At 34.5% G+C, this 17,536-nt stretch overlaps 1 protein-coding gene across 5 annotated transcripts in view; it reads left to right on the top strand.

The window, feature by feature from the left end:
- The window catches only part of PTPRK (protein tyrosine phosphatase receptor type K), a 734,435-nt gene that overhangs the window by 594,357 nt on the left and 122,542 nt on the right, over nucleotides 1–17,536 (top strand). For all 5 annotated transcript variants that reach the window (XM_007484536.3, XM_056818748.1, XM_007484539.3 and 2 more), the window contains exons 12-13: nucleotides 5,875–6,148; nucleotides 10,049–10,085. In XM_007484536.3, coding sequence (XP_007484598.1) covers nucleotides 5,875–6,148; nucleotides 10,049–10,085 — 311 coding nt within the window. The remainder of the gene's footprint in view (nucleotides 1–5,874; nucleotides 6,149–10,048; nucleotides 10,086–17,536) is intronic.

The following is a 17,536-nucleotide window of genomic DNA, read 5'->3' as shown; positions in this document are numbered from 1 at the left end:
TCTATTATGTTAGCCAATCTAATGGGAGTCATGTGATAATTAAAGAAATGCTTTAATTTTCATTTCTATAATTGGTAGTGATTGAATCCATTTTCTCATGTAATGTTGCATTGTTATTAGTAGCACATCGATTATGTTTGATCATTACACAATGTTTCACTTTCAGTGTTCAATGTTCATCTGGTTCTGCTTATTTTGTTTCACATCAGTTCATGGAGGTCTTTCCAAATTGTATCGAAATCAAGTAGTTCATTATGCATTTCAGCACAATAGTATTCCATCCCCATCAGCTACCACAATTTGTTCAGCCATTCCCCAATCCAGGGATACTCCTTCATTTTCCAATTTTTTGATACCACAAAGAGTACAGCTATGGATATTTTTGTACAAATATTTTTCATTATTATCTCTTTGGGGTACAAACACAGTAGTGGTATTGCTGGATCAAAAGATATACATTATTTTAAAAACCTGTTAGGCCATTTTTTCAAATTTCCTTCCAGAATAGTTGGCTCAATTCACAACTTCACTAGCAATGCACTAGAATCCCAATTTTCCCACATCCCTTCCAACATTTATTTTTTTCTTTACTGTCATATTGGCCAGTCTGCTCAATATAATGTGGTATCATAGAGTTGTTTTGTTTTGCATTTCTCTAATCAGGAGGGATTTAGAAGCCTCTTTCAAGTGATTACTGATAGTTTTGATTTCTGCACCTGAAAACTGCCTTTTCATATCCCTTTACCACTTACCAATTGGGGAATGGCTGAATTTCTTATAAATATGTTTTAATTCCTTGTAAATTTGAGAAAGTAGACCTTTGTTAGAGATTTTTGTTATCAAAACTGTTTTCTCGGTGAGTTGCTTTCCTTCTAATTTTGGTTAAATTGGTTTTGTTTGTACAAAAACTTTTAAAATTTATTTTAATAAAAATTATTCATTTTACATCTTGTAATGTTCTTTATATCAGGCTTGGACTTAAATTCTTTTTTTTTTTATCCAAAGATCTGACAGGTATACTATTCTATGTTCACCTAATTCATTTATAATTTCCCTCTATATTTAAGTCATTTATCCATTTTGAATTAATCTTGGTATAAGGTGTGAGATATTGATCTAAATCTAATTGTTCCCATACTATTTTCCAATTTTCCCAGCAGATTTTGTCAATTAGAGGGTTGTTTTAAAAGCTGGAATCTTTGGGTTTATCAATCCCTAGCTTGCTGAGGTCATTTACCTCTAATCTTTTCCGTTGGTCTACCCTTCTGCCTCTTAGCCAGTACCAGATTGTTTTAATGATTTAATTCAATGCTTTATGATACAGTTTAAGATATGGTACTGAAGGGTAGGTTTTTAGGAGTCCAAGTTGAGGGGAATCAGGATTTATATTAAATGTTAATTTGGGAAGAAAAATAGAGTATAATTCGAATATTTCATACTTTTTTTTTACTCTTGTGGCAAAATAAGTAGGTGTAGTGAAAGACAAATTCTAGAAATTATTGGTATATAATTTCATTATTAAGGATACTTCTGCTTAGGATTCTTTGGTCATTCAGTGGAGAAGGTTTTTGAAGGAAATATTTGATCTCTGTCTATATTAAACATGAAGAGTCAATGAAACACCCACCTTCCCTTTCAAGGGAGATATAATTCAGAATGATGTGGTAGTAAAAACTGTATCGCAGAACTACCTGGAATGAATGTTGATATTGAAAATGAGAGAAGTAAGAAGACTTTAAATTATAGTGCCAGTTTAGCTACTTTTTAGTCAGATAACTGGGGAAATCCCCTCTTTATTCTAAACATCAGTTTTATGATCTGGAAAATGGAGTTAGCACCTTCTCTGCTTATATGGCACAGAAACATTATGAAGATGAAGTGACATAATGTATGTGTAATTACTTTGTAAATTCATAACTGCTAGTTAATATAAAATGACATTCTAACAAATGTTCAAGTAGGCATAGCAAGAACTCATGGTTATCCATTGTTAACACTATATATAAAATGTCAAGGTCAACAGTTGGGTTGAAAAATTTGATTAACAAAAAGGAATGTCGTTAACACAACTTATTGAGGAGTTATTTTAATTTTTTTAATTAGATATATGACCGTGCTTCAATACATTTTAGGGTCTCAGATCTCTGCTACCAGATATTTGATTTCTTTTTTTCTGAAATAAACATATTGAGAAAATTGTGAGAGGTTCAGTGATGGATAATTAGGAGTTAAAGTTCTACTAGTGACTAGGTTGTTTAGGCAAGTACTTAATGTAATTATGAATTGATAATAGCAATAAAGGTATGAGTAATATAAATTATATCTGTCATATAGTTATGTTGTGATAGAAGATTTGTGTTTATTGTCAGAGATTCTAGATTTAAATACTAGTTCTACATAGGATAGATAGGTTGCATAGAGGATAGAGTACGTTCCTTGAATTTGACAGACTTAAGTTCAGATTGGACTCAAAACACTTGCTGTGAACCTGAGCAAGTCACTTAACCTCTGTTTCCCTCAATTTCTTCATCTTTAAAACAAGGATAATAATAGCACCTACCTTTCAGGAGTTTTGTGAAGATCAAATGAGATAATAATTGTAAAGTGTTTATAATGACTGGTATATAGTAGGTGATATATAAATATAAGATAATATTGTTATTATTAGTTATTTCTCATAAGGAAATCATTTAACTTCTTTAGATTTCAATTGCCACATCTATTAATTAATAGGTTTGATTATAAAATATCTTTAAGTAGCTTTCAGACCCAAATCATATGATGCTATGTGTTGCTATAACTATGGCATAATTGAAAGAATAAAGAAATTTGGACCCCTGAATCCTAAAGTCCATTGTCACTTTTGATGCTGCTGCTGCTGCGCTTTTCTGAGTTTTTTCCTCTTTTATTTAACTGAAAATAAATTTTTGTTAAGTTTACTAATGTAAACTCTTGTGCTTGGTTCTTGAGAACTCAAAGACAAAACTCAAAAACAGTGCCTGTCTTCAAGAACCTTATATTCTACTGGGGGGAATATATCATACAATCACATAAATTTGTGGGTAATGATTTGTGGAGGACTAAGAGGAAGCAAGAAAGAATTAGGGCATTAAGATAGGGTTCCCATAGGAAGGGCTTTATGAACTGGGTCTTGAAAAAAGGTAGGGATTCTAAGAAGCAGAGATGAAAAGTGAGTTTATTCCCTTTATCAGGGACAACATATAAAAAAAGCCAAGAAAGAGGACATAGAATCATGAGTTTTGAAAATAGCAGATAGACCCTTGGAACTGGAAGAGAGAGTATGTGCAACAAACTTGTAAAGGTAGAAAAGAGCCAGATTGTTGAAGGCTTAATATGTCCAACTTACAGATCACCCATCTCTTGGTCTCCTGTGTACATACACGATTTTAACTTGTGTTATAATTACTTTTCTAGGCAAGTTATTTTTCTACTGGATTATAAACTCATTAAAGTGACTGATTATATAATTTTATATGTGCATTTCCAATGGTTAACAGTGATTTGCACAAAAACATTTGAATAAAAATTTGAATTGAATTGAATGGGGGTGAACTTAATTGAATAATAGTAATACTACAGTTATTTCTTTTACTAGTTCAAATCCTATCTCTTTTGCTGACTTTTTGTGTGACCTTGGCCATGTCACCTAATTTCTCTAGGCTTTAGTTTTTAGACTATAAAATGAGAAACACGGATGAAGTAATCTCACAGATTCTCTTTCCTTTAGAAATTTCTTGGTTCTATGAATGTATAATGCAAATATGGATTAGAAATAAAATCAAAGAGCCCCAGGGGTGTCTTTTTGTTGTTGGGCATATGTCTGCAATGCCATGCATCCCAATTCCCCTGCTGAGTCTGTGCTTAAGAACTTAGAAGATTTTGAATTGAAAAATTCCAGCTCTCTGGGCACCTCTCAGAGCTGAATTCTTGTCAGTGCCAATCTTAGAAGCTTAGGGGAACCAAGCTGGCAGGGAGAAAGGAGAAGAAAGATGTAATGCACACAATTTCAACTTGCATAACCTTCGGTCTTGGTTAGCTTCCCAGATTTGGAGCTGTGATTTAGCACTGCTTCTATTAAATTTCTAAGGGAAAGGATATACTAATTGGGTTGCAATCACTAATTTTAGTGAACATGTTTGTTTTCAAAGAAAAATCACAATTTCTAAAAATTTAGGATAAAATATAATTATTTTCTTTGAATTCTTTTGTCTTCTCAAATCTAGTCTATTCTCTCATTTCTATGAGTACTTCAGTTTATACATCCCAGAGTTTTGTGAAAAGGACTATTGGTTTCTAAATGTTTTCTAGATAACATTTTCATTAAATTGGGCCTTCATATAAGGAGCCTCTTCTTTCTTAGAATTTGGCATTATCTTTAATTGATAGGAAGCTAGATCAAAATTATAAAGAGGTTGCTTACATATATTTATTTATAAAGACCCAAAAATTTAAAGTTAAACCACTGATCAAAGATCATATTTATTATGTTTCAGTGGGCTATATTTAATACAGTAGCTTTGCGGGTTTTTTTTAGCATTTTTAAACTGATATTCTCTGAATTGAATCTAAAATATAGGTATGGAGGCAGCCGGGTAGCTCAGTGGATTGAGAGTAAGGCCTAGAGATGGGAGGTCTTAGGTTCAAATCTGGCCTCAGACACTTCCTAGCCATGTGACCCTGTGTAAATCACTTAACCCCCATAGCCTCGCCCTTACCACTCTTCTGCCTTGGAACCAATACATCGTATTGATTCCAAGATGGAAGATAAGGATTTATATAAATAATAATAATAATAATAATAATAAAATATTAGGTGCATCTCTTTCTTAGGAGCACCTTTACTTAAAGATTTTGCTATTTGCTATAATTGAGTAGGTGATAACCATTCAATAATAGCCAACATAGCCATTTTAGTTGTTAGCAAACATTACTATTATTATTATTATCATCATCATCATCATCTCAACATTGCCTTCATTCTAGGCCCCTCTACATTAGTAAACCTTTGTGGGAAACTACTCAGCCTTTGCAAAAAGGTATTGGAAGGTTTAGCTTGGTATTTTAATAGGCCAAATGCCATCTGTTTCTGCAATTTGTGGCATTTTATCATTGACAACTGTAAGAAAATGATGCAGTCTATTTTGGTGGAGTGGACAGATTTCTGTCCATCTGTGCCCATATTACAACATGTCACTTGTACTTTAGATCTGCATAGCTCTGAGCCAAGATAGATGCCATAGCAAGGTCAAGAGGTGGAGAAGCCTGTCAGCACATTCTGTCTCTAATGATATGACAACTGCAAATTGGTGCTTCAAGCATAGCCCAAAGGCAGTCATTATGTGAGGCCTTGAAGCTGAGCTCTCTATAATATCATTTAAAAGAAAAATGTTAACTTTAAATATTTTAAACTATCAGGCAAAGAAATAATCTATTGCATGTCTCTGATTAGTGTCAGTTTCTTTATGAGGGTGCATCATTACACAAATTTTCAAAAATGTGAAGAGGGTTCTTCAATTTGGTTTTTCTTTTTGTTTTGTATCACGTGGATCATGTGGGAAGAAAGAAGTAGGAGGCCATGTAGCATGCTGCAGTAATGCTAATAAAATTGCTTGCATTGAGATCAATTTTTTAAAAAAGAATAAATAGCTTTGAGATATTAAAAGTTACCTGAAGATTAATATAAAATTTTATTAGTTGTTTCATATTCTGCATAACTGAGGTAGGGGACTAGAGAATGGCCCCTTCTCCTTGTTTAGAATTGATTGATTATACTTGGAGTATCTATGATTGCCATAAAACTTTTAGCACAACTAACTAGATATATTGTCATTTTTTCTCCCATGACCTAAAAAGTGCCTATCAAATTGTGGTAGAGGAATTACATCCCCACCGAACCAAGCGAGAAACAGGGGCAATGGAATGCTACCAGGTCCCCATCACCTACCAGAGTGCTATAAGTGGAGGTTCTCCATATTACTTTGCTGCAGAACTACCACCAGGGAATCTACCTGAACCTGCTCCCTTTACTGTTGGGGACAACAGAACATACCAAGGATTTTGGAACCCACCTCTAGCGCCTCGCAAAGGTTACAACATCTACTTTCAAGCTATGAGCAGTGTGGAGAAGGTAAGTGCCTAGCTAGATTTTCTTTGTTGCTGCTCCAAGGAAAAGCCCAGAGGCTTTTTCAAAATGGCAGACATCATTAGACAAAAGTAATGGTGTACACTGATGCCATTGCCTCTCCTGACCACTCGGCTGAGGCTCCATGACAGTCTTATTTCACACGGCTCCTGTTTCCTAGTAACTGTTTCTGTTTGAAATTTTTTAAAAAGCTCACAGTAGCTGTTTCAAGAAAATGATTTAAGCAGTGTGTTTCTGCACCCTCTGTAAATATGTACCATTGTTCTTGCCCCCTTTCTCTGTGGTGGCACACTTCAAAAGATTAAATTTACTGTAGGATAAACAAAATGCGTACTCCTCAGCAGGCTAATAAAATGTTGCAAACTTTTCAGGCGGCATTGGACAAATAGCAAATAACAAAGTCAAAATCCACTGATTACAAAGTAATGCACTGCCTGTGATACATTTGACAGAGCCCATGTAGAAGGCTGCCTCTAGATTGTCCAACTGCTGTGTAGCCAGAAAAGTAGACCTTTGCATCTCCCTGGTTACCTCCTTCCTTTATCCATTTTAGACACAGGTTGTTTTTTTGTTGTTTTTGTTGTTTTTTAATGTTGTTGCTGGGCTTGATTAAAGATTGAAGGGAATAATAGAGGAGGAAGGTAATACCACCATGGGTTCTGGGTGTGAAAAGCAACATGGTGTCTCCTGTCCCATGCTGTTGTCTTTGAATGACTTTCTCAAAATGGAAATGTGTTTTTGGAAAGGTGGTGGAGGAAAAATGTATATGAGAGTGTGTGTGGGTTGGGGTGGCGGTGTGTAGGTGTATGTGTGTGATGCTCAGATGACTAGCTGCCAAATTTTGAAATCCATTTAAGGATAATATTTTTTGATTCATGTAGATCAATAGGAAATGAGTACTTTCAGTTTTTAGAGACCCCAAAGGAGTATCTCAGAGATTAGATGAATTTTTCCATGGTGAGTCACTAGATTAAGAGAATTTTATTTTAATTGTAGCCTTTTAATTGGATGATGGTCATGTACTTCCATTTATATTCCTATAGTCTCTGAAAAACTAAAACTTCTAGGTAGTTATTGGATAATTTTTTATTAAAATATTTATCTCTCCAATTTTGGAAATTTTTGGTATACAGTGGACAGAGAAGAAAAAAGGCATTGTAGCCAAAGATGATTTATTATGGAAGAAACTGTTCTCTGTGTTATGTGGCAGTACTGAAAAGGAGAACAAAATATCTACCTTCTGCCTAAAATGGTGGAAAGTAAAAAGTAAGAAGTGTTTCTTACTTCCTGCCTTCAAGGCAGCTACTTGCCCTGAATAAGTAGTGACTAAAGAAACTAATGTTCCATTCAGTTAGAAAATATGATTCTATATTTGGGGTTTTTTAACTTTCAAGAGGTGAAAGATAGCAAATTAACTTTTGTGACTTAATCTGTGATATGAGAAGGGGTGTTAATGAATGTCCCTTTCTGTTAAAGGGTTTTCTATATTATTACTTAAAAGCTTTGATAGGAAATTTTCCTTTCTAATTGGTAGGGTGACCATACTGTTGTACATCTAAAGTGTAAAGTTGTGACAATGTACTTCACAGTTATCTTGGCACAGAGTTTTAAAATTGATGTGGTTCACATCAGCAGCAAGGTCAAGGAGTGCTGATGTAGTAAAAAGTGATTGCTTTCAGGAAAGCAAAATCCCTTTAGGTTTTTACTAGAGCCAGAAATAATCTCTTGTTCTCAGTGTGCTATGAAGGCTTTAGGTCAGAACTAAATAAGAGTAGTATATTTGTAATTATTGCTTGCTGAAACATTTTGTTTTGTGTGATTTTGAATATCAAACAACAATCTAAGATTGATTTTGAATAATACAACTTTCTTATGTAAAATGCTTATAGGGAAAATGTTGTCTTTGCTTTATATTAAAGTTTCATGCCACTTCAGAATAAGGTATATTAAAGAATGAGAGTGAACTTCTGGTTTTTCTTAGGCCCTCCCCAAACCCCCATATACTAGCAGTTCAGGTTCCCAGGATGTGAGTGCTACCTTGGGTTCTAATTATAACTCTAAGTCATTCCTCTTATTACCATAATTGACAAGCCCCCATTGGTATGTTTCCCATTAAAATCAGCCAATAGACTGAATTAGTTTTTACAAAGGTTATTTATTTGTGGTGTTTTTTTTTAAAACCTGGAAAATATTCCAGGGTTTACTCATAAATATACACAGAATCTATTGAAAATTTTGACTTAAACTTAAAATTAATTGAAAATTTAGGTAGAGATTTATGATACAAGTATGTCAAAGGATTACTCACACCTCCTAATATTGCATAGCCAGGAAGTCCTTTCTCTCTAAGAATCCTTACATAGCTCCTGTTAGGTATAGCATTTCTATTGAGAAGGATTATCACCTTGGCTCCTGGGATCTGCTTATTTCTTGTAGCCATACCCACTAAACTTGTCATCTAATGACCCTTTCCTCAGGTGACTGTCTCTCCATGTCCTTGGCCATATCTTTGTTCCTAATTGGATAATGAGCAGCTCATAAGACATGGTAGAGAAGGGTGGACCTCTCTTACCTACTTTCCCTATTCTCCATGCAAATCTTCTCTATAAAACTTCTGTGGAGCTGACATTCATCCAAATATTTAAAGCCCCAGTATTGTAGTTAAATTGTTTACTCAACAAATTCTGCTTTGATTTTCCAAACTCAATCAAAGGCGTTCACACCTCATAAAGGAATCATAGGATGCAGATGTGTCTTGCTTATATATTAAGATTGTTTTTTCATGCATGATTATATTCTATGGTAACTATAAACTGAGCTGGGGGTGGAGAATTACAAATGTACCAATTACCTATACACAGATACATACATGCTTACTCACACATATATGCAATATCTACAAGATGTGTGTGTGTGTGGTTTACCTTGATATAAAGCAGGAACTGTTTAATTTTTGTCTTTATTTCACAGGTCCTGGAACACTTTAAGGGCTTAATAAAGACTTAGTGATTTCAAATCCCCAATAGAATTGGGATACTTTTAGGCTTGGTACTATAACTATTCTTGCTTTCATTCTCACTAAACTATCCCTAATGTATAATCCTCTCTCACTCCATTAACACTTCCTCATCTCTTGGAAATACAGTAATTCCTGTTAATCTCTAGCATTTCTTTCTACATTTAAGCAGTCACAGGTCCCTGACCAGCTTCCCACCTACTAAATCAACACATTCCCAGGCATCCCTGAGGCTACTTCCTAAAGTTAGTAAATACCTTTATTTCTGGCCATGTACCTTTTTTGTCTTTTGTATACATAAGAGATCTTACAAAGGAAACATTGATGAGATTTCACAACAGCTTGGTTATAGGGAGTGAACAAATGTAAGGAATTGATGATGATATCTATATTGTGAACCCCTGTGAATGGGTGCAAGGTGCAATCCTTAATTGTAGTAGGGAAGTTTGGAAGAGGCAAAATTTGAGAAGAAATATAATGTTTAATTTTAGATGAGTTCAGATTAAGATGTTATGGACCATTCAACTTGTGATATCAGTATGAACTGTGGGTATGTGGTGATAGCCTTACAAATAAGCACAGGTAAGTTGTTGAGGCTATTTTCTTCTAACTCATGCTCAGAGCTATGAATGTTCTCCCACTACTTGATTTGCAGGAAATGAAAACAGAATTTTGCCGTACATTTACAAATACTTAATGAAGTCCTGTTTACATTGTTTTATCTCTCTTTTGGTAAAACTTAAATATCTATTGTCAGAACTCTAGTTTTTGTTGCTCCATGTTGGTCTGAAAGCTTTTACTTACTTGATAAGTGGGAAAACCTGAATTGTACATTGATTTTTTCTTTCATTTTTTAACCCTTCCAACAGGAAACTAAAACACAGTGTGTAAGAATAGCTACAAAAGGTAAGAGACTCTCTTTCACTCCATTTCTCCCCAACCTTAAGGAGAAAGTGCTTTTTTTCTTTAAGTCAGAATTAATTAAATATGTCATTTCTATTACACAGCATTTGCAGCACAGCCCAGTTAGGAGAGCCAACAAAGTACTCTTGAGTATCTTTAACACATAATAATAGGTTACTTTCTACTCTTTTGCACTCTTATAGTAGAATCTTGTTTCAAGAATAGTCAGGATTTAGCCAGAATATGAAAAGTTCATTCATGCCATTTGTACTCAGCTAAGTCTCCTGCTTATAAAGAGCTGGGATATTAGGAGATTAATTAATATTAGCATATTAGCAAAGGCAGGTTCTCCCTTTATACCTTCCTTCCTCCTTTCTTCCCTCCCTCCATCTCTTCCTCCATTCTTCCTTTCCTTCCTTTTTCCCTCCCTCCCTCCCTCCCTCCCTTCCTTTCCTTTTTTTCCCTTTTCTTGAAACATCAAAGAACACCATAATATAAGACATCCATGGAGTAGATTTGACAGGACAAATCATGCTGATTTGATATTACATGGTTTAGTGATGCAGTATTCTGTCACTAAGTAGTAAAAATCAGTTTTGTCTTTGAATGAAGACCAAGTTCAAAGTGGATATTTATAACCCCTCTTTGCAAAATTTTGACTTTTTAGTATGAGGAAGAAGACGCATTTAATAGGTTTTAGCACTAGAAAAAAAAGAAAGGACTATCTATACAATAATCCTCAGAGAATTGCTGTTATGTGTATGTATTGACTGCTGTAATTAAAATTGGACCCATATATGGGAGCAGTAGTTAATCAGTTTGGAGTAAAAATGAATGGCCACATTCTGTTTTTGCTGGCATCTTTCCTTCCATCATTTCCCAAAGTCTAATCATCAATCTGCTCAATTAAGCCCTTGTGTTTAATTCTTGATTTGTGATGGCAATTAAGACCATTTCCCCTAGATTTATACAGAATACTGTCTACAGATCTCAAAAGAAAATGAAATAACATTTTGAGAATAAAGAGATTAAGATTCTTTTAATTGTTCACAGAAACAGAGCAATAGGGAAATATTAAAGTAGATGGTATCAGGAAGGAAAAAATGTTGTATTTCATTATCTACTTTTATATAGTTTAATTTCCATTCTCCTTTTTTTTATTTTGAGTTTTTGTAAGTAGTAGTTTAAAGGGGGCAGACATTTAGGTTTTCTATCAGCGTTGTTTTGCTATGATTTGGGCAGAGGCAGAAGCTTGGTCAAAGTATTGTCAAATTAACACCGAAACCTTTAAAGAATCTTTTTAGGTATAGCTAGCTACTTGAACTTTGTTTATACAAGTGACAGCTTCAAATGCCCCTGAAATATTTTCAGTTTTTACTGAGTTTTTGTATTACCTTGGGGATTTTGGTTGGCTTTTTTTTGTACTTTTTAACTAAGAAAATATTTTCATTACTTATTTCTTGGAACCTCATATATTTCATGTCTTGGAAGTATAGTTTAAAGTGTTCAACAGAAAATGGCATAGTCTGGATGGAGCCCTGGATCTAGGTTCAAAGAAACTGCATGTAGATCTCAAGACAGCTTGTATGAAGGCATACCTTTGTTGTGTCCTGGTGGTAATGTTGCTATCAACAGAGAGATAGTGAGGACATCTGGGTGACTCAGTGGATTGAGACCATGCTTAGAGATGGGAAGTCCTAGGTGCAAATCTGGCTTTAGACACTTTCTTACTGTGTGACCCTAGGCAAGCAACCCCCATTGCCTAACTCTTCTGCCTTAGAACCAATAAACAATACTTATTCTGAGGTGGAAGGTGTAAAGATAAAAAAAAAAGAGAGAGAGAGAAGTAAGGCAGAGGAACATTTTTTGAGGTATGTAGAGTTCCTTTTGGACTTGTTGTATTTGGGGCTCTGAAATGATATTGATATCAAGATAATTTTTAAGACATACATACCTTGCCTATCAGTCAGTAGTTTGATTTTTAAATAAAAAGTGATGAGCTTAAGCCAACATACCCCAGAATGTTTATTATGGACAAATCCAAGTCATTGATTCTTTAAGATGAAGGAAGAGGAGGAAGGAGGGAGGGAAGGAAGGAAGGGTTATTGATTGAGCACTGTAGTCTGCTTCCAAATTACCTTTCCCACTTTTACGCACATTATTCTCATTTACATACTACATATTCCAGATACAACCCTTTCCCCTATTCTTTCTTATGTTTGAACCCCTGCTTATGATATCTCCAGTATAAGGAATGCTCTTCTTCCCTTTCTATCCTAATTTCTGTGAAGCCTTTTCTGAATCCAATGGATTAAAGTGATCTCTGGCCTGAAATTCATTGTCTTTTGTTTAGACCTCCCCTTTCTACTAACATTCTGATTTTCATCTTAATTAGTGGTCCTATTTTATTTTACATATGCCATCCTCCCTCCCCACCATTAGCTAATGAGTGCCAATGTACTTATGGCTAAGCATAAAACCTTGCAAATCAAAGAATCTCAGCTGGTAAGGATCTTCAAGTTATCTAGTCCAACCTTTAGTTGAACAGCATACCCATTAGATGATTATATTGCTGCTAACTGATGATTTTCAGTAATGGAGAACTCCTTATTTCCCAAGGCTACCTATTCTACTCTTGGCATAGTGCCTCATACATAATAATATAGAAAAGGAAACATTCTAACAATTTAATTTAGAATGTTTCCTTTTCTATAGGTCTAATTTCTGTCTCTCTGCGATTTTGACTTATTCCTACAGATCTGGTTATTGATAGGAAGCAGGAAAGTCTTACCCATCTTTCACTTAGCCAGTAGTCAGGAAACATTTATTAAGCACTTATTATGTATGAGGCCCTCTCGTCGTTCACCAAGCTTCCATTTTAATAGGGGAGACAACATGTAAATGACTAGGTACAAACAAGACATATGCAGACTTAACTGAAGATCATCTCCAGTTTGTTGAATGGACTAAGATTATGGAGGCCCATGAAAGTTTTCTTACATAATTTGCAACAACCTGAAACTTGAAGGTATGAAGAAAGGTTGGGAGATAGAGATAAGGAGAGAATTCCAGGCATGAGGGATAGCCAGTGAAAAAGAAAACAGCTTTTGACATGTAATTTAGTTGGTTTGTATGGCTTGTTTGTTTTTTTTCCCCCAAACAAAATGCCCATTGAGTTCCTTGTATTTATTTCTCATATGGAAAACAGAATGAAGCAGTGTACAGAGCACTGAGCTTTGAGTTATGATGATCTGGGTTCATGTCCCACTTTATATTGTTGCTAGCTTTAAGATCTTGGTCAAGATAGTTAATCTCTCTGAGCCTCAGTTTCTTCTCTATAAAATTAGAGTTACTGTTAATACCATTTACCTCACAGCGTTAGAATGAGATTCAAAGCAGATAATATATGTGTATGCTTTACAAGTCTTTAAAAATACTATATATGTTTGTGTATCAGTTGTGATTTCTCTGATTATATTCTCTTCCCCATTAGATTGTGAGGTCCTTGAGAAAGGGACTCTCTTTTGCCTTTACTTGTATCCCTAGCCTGTAGCACAATGCCTGACATGTAATAGTCACTGAATAAATATTTATTGACTGATCAGCTATTATATGACATGGTTTTCAGTTCTCTCACCTTCTACCTCCAGTGTGTTAATGTCCATCCTCAAATGTGGCATGCTTAGAACTGAAAAAATATGATCTGAATGGACTGTAGTACCTCAGTACTTCTGCTTCTTTCTGTGGTACAATACACTTTTATTACTACAAATAAACTTTTTTAAATTTTCAAATCATTGTCCTGATTTAAACTCAGCTTGCTAACCTGGACCTTTTTTGACATGAACTGTTTCCCAGCAATCTCTCTTCCATCTTGTATGCATGCAGTTGACTTTGGAATGGAATTATAGGACTTTTCTAATACAATATCCAGCATCTGTCTTTTTTTTGTACTACCTGAAAATTTAAGAATGATCTTTACATGTTATAAAAGTTCTGTTGTATTTAAAAATGTAGAAACAAGTTTAGCTCATTGGAGTAGTAGACCCTTAGGCTGACCTCTAAGACTAAGCCATGTTTCCAGTTTGTTAGTACAACTAGTTCCCACAGTAGGAGTCCCTGGCTAACAAAATAATAAATACATTCCTTAATTTGCATAAACTTTTACATTTATCCCTACTAAGTATAATATTATGAGGTTTGGTACATTGCTGTAGTCTGTCAAGATTTTTTGTTGTTGTTGGTTCCTGGTTATGCCAAAAAACATGTTAACCTTCTTTCCCTCCTTTATGCCAGCAAATTCAGTAAATGTGTTATCTCTGCCTGTTTTAAAGTCATAAAATATGCCTATGTCTACAGAGAACAATATATAGCACTTCATATTCAAAAATATATATATTTGTCTACAGATATTATATATGTGCATGTATTTCTATAGACTAACTTATAACTATGTATACATGTGTGTATCAGTTTAACTCACCACAGCTCATAACTCTTAAATTTAAGAGATCCATCCTCCACCCTTCCTTCCACAACCTGACTCCCAAGCCTGGGATTATAGTCATGTACAGCCATGCCTGGCGGTCACTATTTTTCTATATCCTTGGATACAAATTGTCAGGGTCCGATGTACTCATTAAGTGTACCTAGTTGTACTTTCTTACCTTCTTCTCACTTGTCCGTGGTTTCAGTAAACACATACTAATCATTTGTTGAGCTGAATTACATTCCTAATTAGCCCCTATTCTGTAGTTTCCTCAAACATTTTCATCATTTTATTTCCCACTTCACAAAGTTTGTTTTTATGTATTTATATATTAATAGAAAAATTCAATAACTCTTACATTATTCATTAAGTCTAACCTAAGTATTCTTTCAAAAACCAATTACATAAATAATCCTAATTAATATTCCTAATTAAATTTCCTGAAAATTAAATAAAACCTTTTGCGGATAATATAGTTGAAGCCACTATTTAAGTTTACAATTTCCACTCTAATGGTATTTTTTTCACATAGATTCAGAGTTTAATCTAAACTACCATATGGTAAAGATCCTCCAAATCAGTAAGCCATGTCATTCCTAAATGGTTCATTTAATTATTATTTTAGTAACTTGAAAGTAATAATAGCAGTAATCATGTAACTACCATTTATATAGTACTTCCTATTTGCAAAATTCTTTACAATTATTTTATTTGATCCTCACAACAGGTCTGGGAAGTAGGGGCTGTTTTTATCTCCATTTTACAGATAAGCTAACTGAGGCAAAGAGAGATTTAAATAACTTGCCCAGGGTGACCTGGCTATTAAGTGTCTGAGGCTGGATTGGAACTCAGGTCTTCCTAACTCTAGACCTTATGCTCTTACCAGCTGTGCCATCTAGGTGCCCCCAAAATATAACATATCTTAGCTAGTATGCAGTTAGCTTACATAATTTTATTCATATCAGAGCTTTCTTTCCCACTGGTTTATGTCCTCTATCCCTAGTATTTGAATTCATCGAATCTGAATATTTGTTAGCTTAAATTGAAGCACAGTTAAGTTGAAATTCTTTTAACACCTTAATCACAGTTACTGTTATGACTTTCTTCTACAGCTGCTTTGGGCCATTGGAACTCACAATTCAATGTGAAGAGTCTATTCAAGTGATTGAATTCAAATTAAGAAGTGTGGTGACAGATTGGAGCAGAGGCTCCAAGGGGAAGGCTAACCATTACCTTTTATCATTACTGAGATCTCAGATGTTAGTTCTTATGTTAAATGATGAAAACTATCATTAAACATCACAAGAATGACACAGAGGTGGCAGGTGCTTGAACTGTTATTTGATAGCAAGTTACAATTTAACCTAATAGTGAATTGGGTCAGATTTTATCCTATAAGATATGAACTTCTTGATGTGTTGCCTTTCCTTTCAGGGAATTAAAGTACTTTAGGGACAGAAAATATTGGAAGGATATCATTTTCAGCTTTTACAGTATGCTGTTAATTAATTATATTACATGATAATTGAAACTGGAACCTAGCACTAAAATGACTAGAACTACAGGGTCCATTCCCATTTTCGCAGTTGGTTCCTTTTCTGCTTCCTGATGCATAGCACACCTGGTACCACGAATATGGATTCTATATTCTTGCTGGTTGCACCAGAAGTTTGATACAGAATGTGAAGAAACTGCCTTCCTCTCAATATAGTGCTTTTTCTAGTATTCCCAGCTATCTCGCCTGTGTCAAGGGTTGTATAATAATCATAAAATAGAAATATAAAATAATGATATAATTCATATATTTATAAATGTAAAGATATATAAAATAAGAGTTCCATTTTTCCCTATATTAAAATTGGTCCAGGAGATTTTTAGAATATGGGAAAATGCAGTGAGGTATATCTGCCTTCCTTCTGGGCAGACAAAATAGGAATAGCATATATTATTAACTAGGCATATTTGTATTATACATTTAGTTTTAAAAAATTATTTATGTACATTCCTCCCCACAACAACCTCCAGTATTTACTCCTTTTCTCCTCTTTTGAGTCAGTTAGGTGTCAAAGTAAGGAGGACACTAGGCTTAGAGTGAGCAAGCCCTGAGTTGAAATCCAGCCTCAGACACAGGTAGATATTGGTTTTGAAAATTTAAACTTTGTTTGCTTGACTTCCCTCAACTTTAAAATGCACTTAGTAGTAGCACCCTCCTCATAGGCTTGTTGTGAGAATCAAACAAGATAACATTTTTAAGTGCTTAGCAAAGAATATAAATCCTTATTTCACTCATCCTTCCTTTTTGATGTGGAATTTTGAAAACTTTAAATCTGGTAGATGTAGTCCACATCTTGAAGTTGAAAGTGGTATAATAATTATACCAAGTTATTATTGATAAAACAATTAAGAAGCAAATATTTTCCCAAAATATAGGTTTGAATATGTCACTACTCTCCTCCTCAGGCATTATCCCATTGATCCAAAGATAAATTACAAATTCTTCAGCCAGGCATTTTAAACCTGCTTCAAGTCCATGTTTTATACATATCTCATATTAATCGCTTTTGTACACTCTACATCCATCTAAACTAGACTCGCCTGTCCACATACCTGGCAATATTTTTTTTGCCTGTTATGTAGGCTGTACCTTATATATGAAATGCATACCTTTTCACTTCTGTTTCTGGGAATCCTGGACTTCCATAAGGGATCAATTTGGATTCCACTACCTATTGGAATCATCTCCTGATCTCCCTAAGTGTTTTAGGGCTATCCCCTTCTTCAGATTATTTTACCTTTACTCATCTATGTGCTGGTTTCCTACCACATTCCCCCACAAGTTAAAAAAAATAGAAGCCTCCCATGTTCTGTGAATGGTTCTGTTTTATCTTTACATCTACTCTTTGATTTTGTTTTAAAAAGCAGTTAATAAATGTTTTAAGTGAATTGAATGGTCTCTAATAGAGGG

The sequence above is a fragment of the Monodelphis domestica genome, chromosome 2 (genome assembly GCF_027887165.1).
Source record: "Monodelphis domestica isolate mMonDom1 chromosome 2, mMonDom1.pri, whole genome shotgun sequence".
Taxonomy (NCBI): Eukaryota; Metazoa; Chordata; class Mammalia; order Didelphimorphia; family Didelphidae; genus Monodelphis; species Monodelphis domestica.
This window is presented reverse-complemented; position numbering and strand designations above follow the sequence as displayed.